Source organism: Chinchilla lanigera, unplaced genomic scaffold (assembly GCF_000276665.1).
Source record: "Chinchilla lanigera isolate Chin_1 unplaced genomic scaffold, ChiLan1.0 scaffold00050, whole genome shotgun sequence".
In the NCBI taxonomy this organism is placed as follows: Eukaryota; Metazoa; Chordata; class Mammalia; order Rodentia; family Chinchillidae; genus Chinchilla; species Chinchilla lanigera.
Window position 1 is genome coordinate 12,442,132 of NW_004955451.1, and position 15,499 is coordinate 12,457,630.

Consider the following 15,499-nt stretch of genomic DNA (forward strand, 5'->3'; position numbering starts at 1 on the left):
CAAGGCTGGGATCACAGGTGTGCTACCGGCACGCCTGGCCAACTCTTTTTCTGATTTTCATCTGGCTTTCGCTCACACTCACACGTGCCAGGTAACGTTCCCCCAGCTCATCAAGTAAAAAGGCCAAAACAATGCAGAAAACACTGAACAGGCTGAGGGGAGCCAGGTGTGGTAGCCCACGCCTGTCATCCCAGCACTTGGGAGGCTGAGGCAGGAGGATCAGAAGTTCAAGGCCAGCCTGAACTACATGGCAAGACCCTGACCCTCACCTAAAAGATCAAATAACCAAGAAAACAACAACAAAACAGAAACAGACTGAGGGGAAATGAGTCAAAGGGAAACCTGTTGTTACGGGAAGCCGGACAGTGTTAAAAATCCAACTTGCTGTACATCCCAGGCGCTCTGTGCCTTCTCGCTGCTTCTGCGCCGTCCTGCCGCTGTCCTGCGTGGGCGTGCTGGGGTAGGGGCCCTGGCGGCCGTGTAAGAGCGGCCTGACCACTGGGCACTGCGGGGGCAGAGTCGCCTCTCCCTGTGCAGCCGGGGACGTGACCGTGTGGAAGGCACTTTGTCTTACACACAGCCGAGGGTCACCAGCGCCTGACTGGTTTTCACCGAGCCCCGCAGCTGCCGATTGGGCAGCACAGCGCGGGGGCAGGAACCGCCAGGCAACCGAGTGGGGGACCATCTGCTCCAGCCCCAAGGGGACGGAGTGGAACTGCTTCTTGAGTTCAGCAGACAAATCTGATGGAGGCCGCTGGGCTCCGCCGCCTGCTTGCAAGGCGGAGGCAGCACCCCCGTCTCCCCAGCTGAAGCGTCTCACCCCCACCCCAGCTAAGGGTGGGACACCTTTGTGTAACTGTTAAAATGGGTGAAGAGGAATCTCTATGAGGGCTGCCATCCCATAGTCCTCCTGCTTAATCCATAAACCTAAAAATACAAGACTATAAAGCCAGGCGTGGTAGTGCACACCTGTAATCCCAGCACTCAGGAGGCTGAAACAGGAGGGTTGCTGCAAGTTCCAGGCCAGCCTGGGCTACATAGTGAGTTCAAGGCCAGTTTGAACTACATAGTGAGACCCTGTCTCATAAAACCAACTCACCCACCCAAATAAATAACCATCCACTGAAGGCTTGTTACTTAAGTCCCTGAAAGAGTGTTTATTTATTTTTGTGTTAGATGAACAATCTGCTCCATTACTCTGCATCCCCACCCCAGCTGACCCGTTCCGCAAGCTGCAAACCCATCAAAGCGTCTCAACTCTTAACGCTAAGACCCAGCCGTGGCGGGCACGGCACAGTTCCCTGAACGGAGAGCCGAGGGGCACAGGGCTCTGTGAGGAGGCATTCCCGTCAGGGGTCGGGAAGAAGACACGCGATGAAGGAGAAATCTTTGGTATTCAAGCTGGGTGTCCCGGCCGCGGCGGGGCCTCCTGGGCTCGGCGGGAGGGGAGGCCGAGGAGGAGGAAATCTCAGAGGCTGGTGCCTCCCGCCAGGGCCGGGCCGGAGCCTACTACTCACACTCAGGCCCGACCGTGGCTGGCAGAGGACACCCTGGGAGAGGGACACTCGGTGCCCATGCCCGAGTCCTGAGGAAAAACGGGCACTGTGGCCGTGGGACTTTTGACCCACCCTGCGGCTCGGGTGCGCGGCACATGACGGCGGGCGCTAGAGGGAGTGGCAGTACATGTGGTCTTCGAAGACCTGCTTCTCGGTGGCCGGGAAGACCCTGTCACAGATCGGGCACGTCAGGCATTTCTCGGCGGAGGGCTGACAGGCAGAACAGAGGCAGGGCAAGCGTGAGCTGTGGGGGGGACACAGCCGCCTGGCTTCCCGCTGTGTCCCAGCGCCATGCGTGACTGGCACGTGACCATGGCGCACGCCATAATCCCAGCTACGGGGAAGGTCAAGGCAGGAGGGCATCAAGTTCAAGGTCAGCCCGGGCAATTTGACAAGACATTGTCTCAAAATAAATTTTTAAAAAAGGAGCTGATTGTGGTGGCATCCACCTGGAACCTGGGCACTCCAAGAGGCTGAGGCAGGAGGACTGAAAAGTCTCGCTCAGGCTGGGCAAGGTAGAGACTCAGTGAGACTCTGTCTCAAGACAAGAGCTGAGGATGAAGCTCAGTGCAAAGGCGCAGGTTCCATCCCCAGTACAAGAAGAAAACCACCGAAGGAAGAGCTGCACTCCGAGACGCCTGGAGAGGCTCCCTGGCGTGCTCAGGCCCCGGGACGGAACAGTACCAGCCAATGCGCCCGGCTTAGCCTCGCAGGCCTCCACCTCGCCCCACCGCCACTTGGAGCTCACGGGCGGGGTCCCCAGCCACACGGTGCCACAGGCCTGGTCTGTACCCCGTCCAGCCAGCCCTGGCCTCAGCGAGCGAACCCTTTCCCCCAGGCCCCCACGCGCAGAGCAGGGCGGAGTCTCACGGACCCAACAGGCAGGCTCCTGGGGGAGACACTCACCAGGCCAGAGGCGGAACTTTCTTGGACACCTGAGGAGAACAAAGAAGACTCCATTCAGTGACACAGCACCGTTCCTGACGCACGTGGGAGACTTTTAGTATTTTGTTTTGTTTTGAGACAGGGTCTTGGTGCATAGTTCAGGCTGGCTTTGTTGGGAACTTTCCGGGATTCTCCTGCCTCAGCCTCCCGAGTGCTAGAATTATAGGCATACACCACCACACCCAGCAAATTACTATACTGTATTTTAAGTAAATGAACTTTCTGTTATTTTGAATCATCTTTAGAAATCCCCTTTTGATTGTTTGCTGCTGGTGTACAGTAAAGCAATTGAAGCCGGGCGTGGTGGCGCACCCTGTAATCCCAGCACTCAGAAGGCCGAGGCAGGAGAATCACCACAAATTCAAGGCCAGTCTTGTTCTGACATTTTATTTTTCTCTTTAAAACAAAAATACCCCAGGCCATCATGCAATGTCCTAGCGGCCGTGGTCTGCGCCGTTTGCGGTGGGCCAGAGCCCAGCCTCCACCTGCTTCGCTGCATCCCTACTTCCTTCCCTTTCCTTTGGTGCGGTGCGGGGCATCAGATCCAGGGCCGGCCGCGCCCCGTCATCAGGTCCTGCCGAGCTGCGCTGCCAGGTGGCGCCAGAATCCCAACTTCACCTTCGCCACAGCAAGGGTCCCGTGGTCTTTACCCTGTGCCCGCTCCGCGCCACTCTCCTCACGAGCTGCAGAGCCCCGAGCAAGGAATCGGGCCCCCAACTCTGCAGGACCAAGACCTTCCGCCCCTCTGGGCTGCGGTTCTCGGGGTGGACACCTGGGACCCAGCCCTCTGGGGACTCCTCGGTGGGGCTGCCCTGCAGCGCCGGCGGCCTCCCTGCGAACGGGAGCGCCCGTGGCTGCGGAGCCCATGACCCCGCCAGCGGCTCCCCACGCTCTGCCTCTGCCCAGCCGACCGGGGCGGGGACACAGGCACCCCCTCCGCAGGGCCGCTCCTCAGCTGGACAGCGAGGGACCCTGTCTCCCCTCCCTAGGCCTCTTTCTGCAGGGCTGCTGCGTGGGGCGGAGGAGAGAGGATGCCAAGGAGCGTCGCAGACTCTCACACTGAATAAACCTGTCCCTCCGGGAGCGCGCGGACGGGGTCCGGCCCTGGAGTAGGATTATTCCTTCACACGCTCCCGAGGAAGGCAGGAGGTCCCACAGGGCTTCTGGGGACGGCGAGGAAAAGCTCCCCGTGTGACAGGGTGGCATGTGTCACCCCCACCTCCTGTCCACCCCGCCCGCCTCCTTGGCGGGAGACTGTCACCGCCAGGCTTGGGGCCTTCGTGCCCGTCGCCCTCTCCTCACGCAGAGCCGCCTGCCGCGCGCGCCTGGACCCTGGCCGCGGGGTGCAATCTGCACCCGCGCTGCGAGGAGCCGACTGCGCCTTCCAGATCCAGATTTATGGCTCAATTAACACGGCCGTCTGGCAATCTTTCTACTGCACCTCGGCTGCTGCCCGTGACCCCAACAATGAACCTGCTCTTAATTAGCATCTTCGAGTGAAAAGAGAAAGGAAAAATGAGGAGGGCAAGCAGGCAGGGCCCTCTGCTGCCACGGCGGAGCCTCTCACCGGAGTACGGGTTTCCGTAGACGAGGCTCGGCTTCTGTCTCGAGCCTGGCTGCTCCGAAGCAGGTGCTGGATCCGGCCGAGGGTCGAAGTCCAGACCCATGTAACTCAGCAACCTGCTGTTCTCCTTCCTCAGGAGCTGAGGGCAGAGGGTTTACAGACACGTCGGACGCAGACAGCAAACGGCCACCAGGAACTGGCTGGGGCCAACCCACGGTGTGGCGCGCAGTGAGTCAGTAATTCCTCAGAAGGGGAAGCAACACCCTGACAGTCCAAAGACCTGAGCTCTTTACACCTGAAGGTAAATATTTTTGCTGAATTTTGTTCACATTAACACAAAAAAGAGCTGGATATGGAGGCAGACACCTGCACTTGGGAGGCTGAGGCTGGAGGGTCACTGCAAGTAAGAGACTAGTCTGGGCTACAAAATGAATTTAAGGTCAGCCTGAAGTGCATAGTGAGACCCTGTCTCAAAACAAGACAAAACAAAACACATAAAAAAATTTTAGACAGGTATGGTGGTGTATGCCTGTGATCCCAGCACCTGGGAAGGCTGAGGCAGGAGGATCACCATCAATTTGAGGTCAGCCTAGGCTACATAGTGAGACCCTATCTCAAAAAACCAAATAAAATCAAAACATTTTAAACCTCTAACATACCCCAACTAAAGGGGGTGCAAATGTTGTTTGCACACAGGAGGGTAGCAGGAGCTATACCGAGAGTTTTTTTGTTTGGTTGTTTGAGACAAAGTCTTGCTATGCAGTTCAGGCTGGCCTTGAACTCACTATGTAGACAGACTGGCCTCATACTCAATGACAACCTTCCTGCTTCAGCCTCCTGCGTGCTGGGATTACAGTACAGGTGTCTGCTACCATGTCTGGCTGAACTGTGCACTTTAAACTTATTAAGTAATAAATTTTACTTTATGTGGGTTCCTTTGTTTAAAACTGCAATTAAAAAGTTGACACAGTCACTTAGAGACACAATCTAAGGGCTACAGAAAGGGCGGAGTTGGGGACACTGCGGGGACACTTGGTTCTCTGATGCCGGGCGCGAGCCGATTCTAAGAGCAGCTCTGTGCCGCCAGCACCTTTGGCCAGCCTAACTCAGCATGGGACACACGGAGGGGGGATACTTGACGGTGGACGAGCAAAGTGGCAGATGAATGAACGAAAGTGAATGCATGAGTGAGTGGGCCAAGGCATACACAGCATCTACCAGGGGCCCAGCCCCGGACAGACCACACCGCCGCTCCAGCTTGGCAGTAGGGGAGAAAAAGTTGTGCTGAAGGAGAGGGGTCCCCAGCCGGCTCAGAAATGCGGCGGCAGCCACCTGGCCCAAGAGGAGACTACAGCAGCTGCGCGGTCACGAGCAGGAAGTGGTGTTTCCACCACAGGCTGCTGCTTTCACTGCGGCCACTCCAGGCCAGGAAGTCTCAGGTGTGGAGCGCGGGCAGGGTTTCAGGGCGGATGAGCAGGGCAGACTCCATCAATGCTCCGTTCACCCCACAGAGGGCCCTTTCATTTGACTGCCCATTTTGCCCCCTTAACGCCTCGGCGTTGCTGCTTCCCACACTTACATCGTTTTCTCTTTCCATCTGCTCCTTCTCTCCCCGCAGACAATCACACAGAAGCTTGTTCTCACCTAGGCGTCTGGACAGGTCTAAGTTCTCGTCCTGCCGACGACAAAAACGCAGAATTAGCATCACCTACTCTGGGCCCAGGATGGGGCTGCGGGGATTCAGCCTTCAGTAGGGGGAGAACCCGGTGGGAACGGTGGTGCCACAGACAGGGGGCTGCCCGAAGACAAGCGACTCCACCAAATGCCCAGAGGCCTGGCCTGGCTTCAAGGTGCAGGGTCTTGCCGTTACTTAGCTGCAAGCAGAGGGGACCGAAGGCAGAAGGAAAGAGGACGAGTTTGGGGACCCCCATCAGAGCGCCATGTCCAAATCACGGATGGATGGAGACTTGTTCGACCCCACGCAGCCCGGAAACCCTCCGAGGATTTTTTTTTTTTTTTTTTGGTCTTTTTTGAGACAGGGTCTCGCTATGCAGTTCAGGCTGGCCTTGAGCTCACTTTGTAGCCCAGGCTGGCCTGGAACTCACATTGATCCTCCTGCGTCTGCCTCCCGAGTGCTGGGATTACAGGCATGCACCACCACGCCCGGCTCTCCAGTGTGTTCTTAATAAACACCTCTCAGGAAGCCTGCGCACTCAGGCTTAGTGGTGTGGTCCCTCCCACGAGGGTCAGGATGTGGGCTCAGGTTCCACTGAGGTCGAAGGGGCTCTGGGAACCTGACTGAGGTCTTCATCGCCCCAGAACGAGGCGTGTCCCCACACCGCCTACCTGCGCATGCACACACTTAAGCTACTCCTACTAGGTGAGGTTTGGTTCCGGAGGTTTTTATTGATAGCTGGAGCCCAAGCCGCTGCGAGCTGCCCGCCGACCCTGTGGCAGCGGTGTCAGCCAGGTGCTACTGGATGCCAGCACTGCCCTCGGGCTCCTGGCTCCCCGTCCCTGCCGGCTCCTGCTGGCTCCTCTGTTCCCGCGCCACCTCCTCTTCCTCATGAAGCAGAAATAAGAAAGGGCGGAGTCTGCACCGACCTGCCAGCATCCACACAGGCCTTCCCGGGGGCCCAGGACTGGCCTCGGGGCTCACAGAGGCCTTCCCTCCCTTTCAGTGGAAGGTAAGTTTCTCTCCCAAACAAGCCGCGCGCGCTCTGGGCTGGCTCTGGGCGCCCCCGCCTTCCGCCCCGCTGGCACCTACCCGCGCGGCGGCCCGCAGCTGCCTGATCTGTCTGTGCAGCCGGCGGCACTCCTTGTACTTCTCTAAGAAGCAGGCTTTGCCCGCCTCTACCTGGGCGTTCAGCCGCGCCACCTCTCGCACTAACTGCGCCTCCACCGTGGCCTCGTCCCTCCTGGGCTCCTAAGTGTGAGACACGCAGGCCCCGCAGTCAGAGCCGGGACAACGGCCGCTGCTCAGGGCTGGGGGCTGCAGAAGCCCAAGGAAACCAGGAAGGGGAGACGGGAGGGAGGCGCGTGCCCGGCTCGCGGGCGCACTGGGGTCGTGCACTGCGCAGAGGCGCTCAGCAGAGAGAGAACACAGACAGAAAACAGGAAGCAGGGCCGTCCCAGCAGGCTCAAACCTGTGAATGGTCACAGATTAGAAGTTCTGTGCAATGTCAGAGGGCACAAACCAAGGCGCCGGGCAGGCAGCGGGCTGGATGCGGGCGAACAGGGCAGAGGGGGCCGGGGATGGCGCTCAGGGTGAGGGTTCAATCCCTAGCACCCAACGAAGAAACGATCGAGAAACCAGCACAGCCCGCGGGCACCACACTGCCCCTACTCAGGTCCTGCTGCTGGGGAGGCACGTGGGGGCCCCGCTGATGGAGCCTCTAATTTTTAAAAAGAAGCTAGAGATGCAAACATTTTATGGGAAATGTTCTCATCTTCAAGCGTTGGGCACTCAGTTTCTAAAAAAAAGCACCACGTAGGCCAAAGCGAACGTTTTGTGAGCTAAACTTGACCCACGGGCAGCCGTTCCACAAACCCCGCTCCATTCAGGGCTCTGGCGACAGCGTCTCTACAGTACGCATGCGCAGCTCTTCCGGCCAGCATCTCTACAGTGCGCGTGCGCAGCCTTTCACTGACCGGGTGGGCGGGGCAGCTGCGTGCCTATCGCTGGTACGCTGACCACGGCAGGGTTTCTCGGCATCTCACTTCAGCGCAAAAAAAGAGCTTCCAGACGCCTATCTGCGTCACGAGGCCTCTTTTCAACAATATATTACAGGAAGTTCTTACTCAGGCTCTCCTTACTATATAGCACTGCAGTTCAGAATGATTTGCAGTGCAGCTAATTGCTAATATCCTGGTAACAGTCTGCGTTAAGGGCAGTAATTCCCCGCTGTAATTCACAGCCCTGCGGTGATGCCATTGGAGGGAACGGGTTGTTCTGCGTGACTTCCGGCCCAGGCGCTCCTGTGACTGTCCTGACGTCACTCACATATCAGACACGCCCGCCCCTCCCGAGCACCTTCCGAAGGTCCCCTGTCCTTCCGCCCGGCGGTCTCCCCTCTCCTCCCCTGCCCACTGCGGGCTCCTCCCGCAAAGCTGCACAGAGACACACGTGCCATTAGGTCGGCCTGCGTCTTCACCGCAGCGGCTTCTCTCAGCTGCATCTCCTCCACCGTCTGCTCGAGCTTCTTCTGCTGCTCCCTCTGCACAGAACGAGAGGCCCCGGTGTCACCGCGAGAACGCACACGCACACGGTGCGCACACACATCACACACATGCACGCGGCGGGGAGGGCTGGCGGGGAAAGGCGGCCCTGAGACCACCGCGGGACGGCTCCCTGGGAGACTTCACCCGGGGCCCGGGGCCACCATGGAGCAAAACAACGGAGATCTTGGAAAGTCCCGAGAATACTATTTCTCCCCGGAGACTCTACCTGTTCGGTTAAACTGAGGCAGAGCTGGTCATTTCCATTTCTCAGATGCTGCAACTGTTCCGTCTTTTCCTGGTCTCCCCGGACCAGCTCCTCCATTTCTTTCTCTTGATTTAACAGCTGGGACTAAAGCGAAAACAGTGAATCACCCGAGACAGAAAAGGAGGAAACCAGCCGGGAGCGGCGGCTCGTGGCTGTCACCCCAGCACTCAGGAGGCTGGAGCAGGATGGTCACTGCGAGTTTGCGGCTAGCCTGGACTACGTAGTGAGACCCCGTCTCCACAGAAAACGGGGAAAAAAACAAACAGGGCCGGGAATTTAGCTCAGTGGTGCAGCACCTGCCTAGCAAGTGGGAGGTCCTGAGTTAGATTCCCGGTATCAAAAAAAAAAACCAAACAGTGTGGGAGGGAGCCCCTGCTCCACACTGGAAGACCCACGCAACCGGAAGCTTTGGTCTGAGGCGGGCCAGCTGGAGCACTCGGCAGGCACTGCAGAGGGTGCACCTCAGGGCCTGCAGGTTAGAGAGGGGCACAGGCTGGCGTCACCCACCTGCAGCTCCGTCACTCTGGTTCCCAGCCGCTCATTTTCGGAGCGCATCTTCTGGTCCTGCTCTTTCAGTCTGCACAGGGGAGAGATGTGAGCGGCTGAGAGGCCAGGAGACGGGAGGGAGGTCTGCTCACTCCAGGCGGCTTCCCAGCCCTAACGCATCTGCGGATTCCCTAACAGGCAGTGCTTCAGACACATCCCACAATCCACTGCCCAGCTGGGTGTCCACGGAGCAGCTCCACCCAGCCCACAGCGCGGCCCACACTCACTGAAGCCGCTCGCTATCCCAGCGGCCCTTCTGCTCTTCCGCTTCCCGCTCCAGCTTCTTAATGATGCTCTGTAGAGTTTCCAGTTCCTCCTGCAGTTGAAATGCCATCAAAAGAATGGACTGTTTTTAAGACTCATTTTATTTTGAGACGGGGTCTTGCTCCATAGTTCAGGCTGACCTTGAACTATGTAGCCCAGGCTGGCCTAGAATTCCCAGAGATCCTCCTGCCTCAGCCTCCAAAGTGCTGGGATTCTAGGTATCTACCAGCACACCTGGCCTCTAAATCACATTAGTATTTAAGGCTTGTGCTCACTTGGGCAGCACATACACTAAAAAGTATTTAAGGCAGACTAAAAACTTGTTTGTTTTTTTTTTTGCTTTTGGAGGCAGGGTCTTCCTATGTAGCTCAGGCTGGCCTCGAACTCAAGTGTGCAGTCCAGGCTGGCGTCCAGGCTGGCGTCCAGTTCATGGTGATCCTCCTGCCTCAGCCTCTCAAGAACTGGGATTACAGGCATGCATCACCACAACCAGCTCAAGCCAACAGCATTTACTGAGCACTTCCTGAACGTCACAGCATACATTTATTGAGCACTGTGTCTCACAGCATGACAGTGTGAATGATCCAAGCAAAGGGATTTCTACATTAAAATGTTTTTAATTATTATTATTATTATTTTTTTTTTCTGGTACTGGAAATTGAACTCACGACCTTGTACTTGCCAGGCAGGTGCTATGCTGCTTACCTAAATCCCCAGCCCCAATTATGTTCTTTTCTTATTTATTTCCTTGTTTTGTAGTGCCAGGGAACAAACTCTGAGCCTTATGTATGCTAGACAAATGCTCTACCTCTGAGCTATAAACCCTGCTCATTCTTTCCATACCAAAAATGCATCTACCATAACTGAATGTGGTGGTGCATGCCTGGAATCGCAGCACTCTGGGAGGTTGACAGGAGGATCAGAAGCCCAGCCTGGGCAACTTAATGGGACTCTGACTCAAAAAAAAATAAATAAGATGGGCATGGTGGCACACCTGTAATCCCAGCACTCGGGAGGCTGAGGCAGGAGGATCATTGCGAGTTTGAGACCAGCCTGGACTACAAAGTGAGCTCAAGGCCAGCCTGAACTGCATAGCAAGACCCTGTCTCAAAAAGAATAAATAAATAAATAAATAAATAAATAAATAAATAAATAAATAAATAAATAAATAAATAAATAGGACTGGGGATGCAGCTCAGTGTGAGGGCTCTGGGTTCAACCCCTAGTACCTCAAAAAAAGAGGAGGAGCCTGGATGTGGTGGTACACACCTGTAATCCCAGCATTTGGGAGGCTGAGGCAGGAGGATCACCATGACCTCAAGGCCAGCCTGAACTACACAGTGAGACCCTATCTCAAAAAAAAGTATCTACCTTAATTTCACTTCTATAGTTCATACATTTGTCCTTTAACTCATTAAGCAAGCATTTATTGAGTGCCTATTTCTCATCAGACACAATTTGGCAGTGGACAAGACAGATAAAAGTTGCTTTGCTTCTCGAACAGGGTTGTCCTATAAATTGCTAAAAGCCCTATGAAAATTTTAGTAGCCACATTAAAAATTAAAAAGCAACAGATGAAACAAATTTTAATCATACTATACTGAACACAATATAGCTAATGCACCATTTCAACAGGGGAGCGATACAAAAAATAGCACATCTCTTTTCATACTAACCCTCAGAGAAGAGCTGTGTGTTTTACGACAATACAGATGCATCTCAAGTGTCCAACACCCACAGGGCCCCACCTGCCCTCTCACTGGCGCTGGACATTTGTCTTTTTCTCCTTAGCTTCCTTTTGCACTGAAGTCAACTTTGGACATCAATATCAACTTCCTGCTTTTATCTTTATTTATTTTGCGGGGGGCAGGGTCTCACCGTGTGGTTTAGGCTGGCCTTGAAATTGCAGAGACTCTCCAGCCTCGGCCTCCTGAGTGCTAGGATTATGGGGATGCACCACCATGCCTGGGTACATGGTTTAACACTAAGCTTTTCAAAATTCTTATTTATAGTCTTTGGAGAAAAACCGCCTTTCACTTATCCCCTAATATTATCGACCCTCATCCACTGCCTGCTGGTGTGGAGCATAATTCAAAAGAGGAGCAGCAACGAAACATTTGGGGCACCACAGCGTCACTTTAATACTAACTCCTCGGTCTCTGATGCTCACACTATAGCTAACCCAAGGAAGGCTTCAAACTATACACAGGCAGCAGGATTATTTGACACCTCTGAGCCAGACCAGATAATAATCTGTGGCTTGGAAGGGTTCCCCCTACTTTTTTTTTTTTTGGTCTTTTGAGACAGGCTCTTGCTGTGCAATTCAGGCTGGCCTTAAGCTCACTCCGTAGCCCAGGCTGGTCTCGAACTCACAAGGATCTTCCTGCCTCAGCCTCCTGAGTGCTGAGATTACAGGCGTGCGCCACCACGCCCGACCCAAGGTTCCCTTTTATACTATTTATTTCTTTTTATTTTGCACAGCTGGGGATCAAGGCGCCACATGCTAGACAGGCGCTCAACTCCTGAGCTCCACTCCCGCCCTTAGCTTTCCACCTCTATGACAGGAAACCTCACAGTGTGCCTATTCAGACATGCACATCTGGGAGACGACAGGCCAGAGGATCGCTCCGGGCAGAGCGCCGCCCGGCTCCGACGCAGCCGCACCTGCTTCCTCTGCAGCTCGGCCTGCGCTGCCGAGTCCTGCTCCTCCAGGCGGGCACAGCGGGCCTTCAGCTCCTGGTTTTCCTGGCGCAGCTCCTTGTTGCGCTGCTCAGTCTCTTCCACCTTCACCTACAGAACAGCACCCCACAGACGGGTAAGGTCCTCTCGCAGAAAAGCCTGTGCCGGCGTGGTGGTGCACACTTGTCATCCCAGCACTCGGGAGGCTGAGGCAGGAGGGTCACCGAGAATTCGAGGCCAGCCTGAGCTTCAAGGTGAGACCCTGTCTCAAAGCTGCCCCCCCCCACTCCAAGAGCCCCGCAGGTGCTTGGTGGCCAGAAGCTCGCCTCTCCCGCTCTCTAGTGACGCCTGTGTCCCAGATGGGGCAGCTGCGCATAAGTCTGCAGGCAAGGAAGGAGCAGAGGAGCTGTCATGGAGGTAGCAGCCCCGCCAGTACTGCTGGACAAAGTGAAAACCAAGGCCAGGACTAGTGGACTCTCCCCGCAGACACTTAGCACCGTTTGTCCTCACAGGACTTGGCTCCCCAAGGACAGCAAGAGTTTGACATTTTCTGTTGTTTTTGAGACAGAGTTGCACTATGTAGCCCAGGCTGGCCTTGAACTCACAACAACCCTCCTGCCTCAGCCTCCAGAGTGCTGGGATAACAGACATGCGCCACCATGCCCGGTTTAACAGATTCTTACAATAGCCCCAGGGCTGACTATGCTTTGGGATGGAAAGTACTCATCCTGCTAAACAAGTAAGGAAATGAACCTGCTTCCTCTGCAGGTTTGACAGGCTCCGGGTCAAAACTCAAGAGACACAAATATTAAGTGCCTACTCTCTGGCAGAGCTTTTCGTTTGTTTTGTTGTTGGGCAGAGGGTTTCTTGTTTTCTCGTGGGTTTGTGAGTTAGGGTCTCGATATGTTGCCCAGACTGGTCTCAAATTCATGAGCTCCAGTGATCTGCCCAGCTCAGCCCCCAGGCGCCGGGTGACAGATGTGCGCAGCCCCGTGGAGCACGTCGTTCACTGTGGTGGTTAGACATGCAGAGGACGGGTTCAGCCAGGAGAGCTGAGGCAAGAACCGAGCGCCACGCGGGCTGCAGGAGTCTCGGGAAGGGCTCTCGCCCTCTGTGAGGGTTCTCTGGGCCCTACAGATCTCTGTCAGTCAGACACCCCAGGACAGCTAACTGACCCACAGCCCCGCCCTGGCTGCCGCCCCCGCAGCAGGAAGGGATGGAGACAGACGAACCCAGACCTTGGTGGTGACAACCAGGATGTCCTCTTCACTCTCTGGACGGAACTGGAAAGGAACGCTTGCTCCCCGGACCACGCCGTCCTGATCCACGTAGCAGAACTGGTAATACTCATCGTCCTTGGGCAGGTAATAAGCTAACAACACACAGCATTTGTGTTTACAAATAAGACCCATCGCCCAGTGTTCAGCCTGCACGCCTCTTCCTCTGCCTGACAGAGCGTGAGCCCAGGGAACCGCCCAGCCTGGCCGAGGTCTCCAGGCCTTCCGCTTTCTCACCTTTAAACTGGACCTCCTGCTGCTTGGCTGCATCGGTGCTTGAGTCACCGGGCAGAGGCACCCACATGAAGGTGTAGTACTCCCGGGTCGTCTTCCAGCCCACCTGCAAGGACAGCAGCGCTGAGGCTGACACTGCAGAGAAAATGCGTAGGGGCTATGGCTTCCTAAAATACACTTCCATTTACTGGCTTGTGTTGAAAATACAGGCCGAGTGTGGTGGGGCATGTCTATATTCCCACCACTCGGGAGGCTGAGGCAGGAGAACTGCTGTGAGCTGGCCTGGGCTACACAGTGAGTTCAGAATGAGTTCATTATGACAAGATTCATGTTCTTTGGACTGTGGACAACTATATGGGAAAATGTCTGACATGACTGATAACTGAGGCCCATGTGCACGGTTAAAAACACCAATCAGAGCAGGCGTGGTAGCGTACACCTGTAATCCCAGCACTCGGGAGGCTGAGGCAGGAGGATCATTGCGAGTATGAGACCAGCCTGGGCTACAAAGTGAGCTCAAGGCCAGCCTGAACTGCATAGCGAGACCCTATCTCAGGAAAACCAAACCTAACCAAACCAAACCAAAAGAATGAAAAAAACAAACCACCAATCAGAAATAACTTCCCAGATAACTAGAGAGATGGTGATCATATGGAGTGAAACGTTTAAAGTGATTCTAGAGTGATACAGATAAAAACAATAGAGGAGATTAGGAAAATGATGGAAACCAATATAGGAAAGACATGGAATCCATGAAACATTCAAACAGATAACCCGGAGATTAAGAATCCCATTGAAAGTATACACAGCTGATGGAGAACACTATGTAGCAGCTCTGAGCGGGACTTATATTAACCAACTGGCTTTCCATGTTTACTTGTGAGTCCCTGGTCCCCACTGAGGCCTCTAATGTTGGGTGAAGCCATGAGGCCTCAAAGGACAAGACAAGGCCACAGCTGAAGACCTTTGGCTCCAACCCCAATTAACTAAAAGTAGACTGTAGCTGCAGGCATCTCACTCCTACAGTGCAGGCCTTCCTGGAGATAACATGGTTCTCCTAAGTTAACAAAAGTATTACTTGGAGAGGATTCCGTAAAGGGTTTCCCAAGTCCTGCCCAGATTCCTGCATTTTCTTCAGTATCCCCTGTTGATTATCTATCCATCCCTGTCCAGGATGAACAGGTCCCCAGATCAAGGTGCCCACGGACGGGTCAATCCCTTCCTCCAAAGAACAACTCCAGAGCCATATATCTGGGCTCAGGGGGCTAGCTGCCTTCTCAACTCAAGCCCCACCTGCCATCTCCAGTAACCTTTTATTCATTGAGAACAAAGGAGGCAGCCCTGGAATTGGGGTGATCTCAACTGTTTTTTTTTGCAGGGCCAACACAACTCCGTTAGCATAGGAATGAGACTGGACCAGTAAGCCATCATGTTATCTTCCTTAGGGCATATCTCAGAAAAGCATCCAGTGCTCTCCCTGGGGCTAACAATGCTTTTGCTAGCCTTCCTCCACTTGGTCAGACCTGAGGCAATACATCCAGAGAACGTCCTTCTCCACAATCCCCCTCCTTTATCTGAAAACCTAATAAATACAGGAAGCCCAGAGAATCTTAATTTTTTTATTTTTGGTACTGGGAATTGAACTCAGGACCTTGTGCTTGCCAGGCAGGTGCTTATGCAGCTGAGCTATATCCCTGGCCCTTTTGAATCTTAAATTTTGTAGGAGAGTTGGACCTTCCTGGAGCCCTACAATCATTTCAATTGTCTCATTTATTTAAGCCTTCGTCCATTCATTTGGGAGATTGTGGGCCTGATCAACCCACAATAACTAAGCAGTGCGAGCCATGGTAGGACAGAATTTCAGATATAGAAGACAGGATCATGGCTCCCGGAGGGTGGGCCCCCAGCGCACAGGGAGCCTCGGGCGGGGAGCGCTGGTCTTTGGACC

General features: G+C 54.8%; 1 protein-coding gene across 6 annotated transcripts in view; it reads right to left on the reverse strand.

Moving 5' to 3' along the window:
• Window positions 1-1,130: 1,130 nt before the first annotated feature.
• The window catches only part of Calcoco2 (calcium binding and coiled-coil domain 2), a 26,347-nt gene continuing 11,978 nt past the window's right edge, over window positions 1,131-15,499 (reverse strand). For 3 of the 6 annotated variants that reach the window (XM_013519115.1, XM_013519117.1, XM_013519116.1), the window contains exons 3-14: window positions 13,555-13,657; window positions 13,279-13,412; window positions 12,026-12,151; window positions 9,325-9,413; window positions 9,059-9,128; window positions 8,513-8,635; window positions 8,196-8,282; window positions 6,833-6,991; window positions 5,645-5,740; window positions 4,069-4,204; window positions 2,463-2,491; window positions 1,131-1,766 (exon numbers count right to left, since the gene is read on the reverse strand). In XM_013519115.1, the coding sequence (XP_013374569.1) occupies window positions 1,665-1,766; window positions 2,463-2,491; window positions 4,069-4,204; window positions 5,645-5,740; window positions 6,833-6,991; window positions 8,196-8,282; window positions 8,513-8,635; window positions 9,059-9,128; window positions 9,325-9,413; window positions 12,026-12,151; window positions 13,279-13,412; window positions 13,555-13,657 (1,254 nt within the window). In that variant the 3' untranslated portion in view covers window positions 1,131-1,664. Of the gene's footprint in view, window positions 1,767-2,462; window positions 2,492-4,068; window positions 4,205-5,644; window positions 5,741-6,411; window positions 6,629-6,832; window positions 6,992-8,195; window positions 8,283-8,512; window positions 8,636-9,058; window positions 9,129-9,324; window positions 9,414-12,025; window positions 12,152-13,278; window positions 13,413-13,554; window positions 13,658-15,499 lie in introns of those variants that run through there. The other 3 variants (XM_005394229.1, XM_013519118.1, XR_001235948.1) reach the window with 3 other exon arrangements.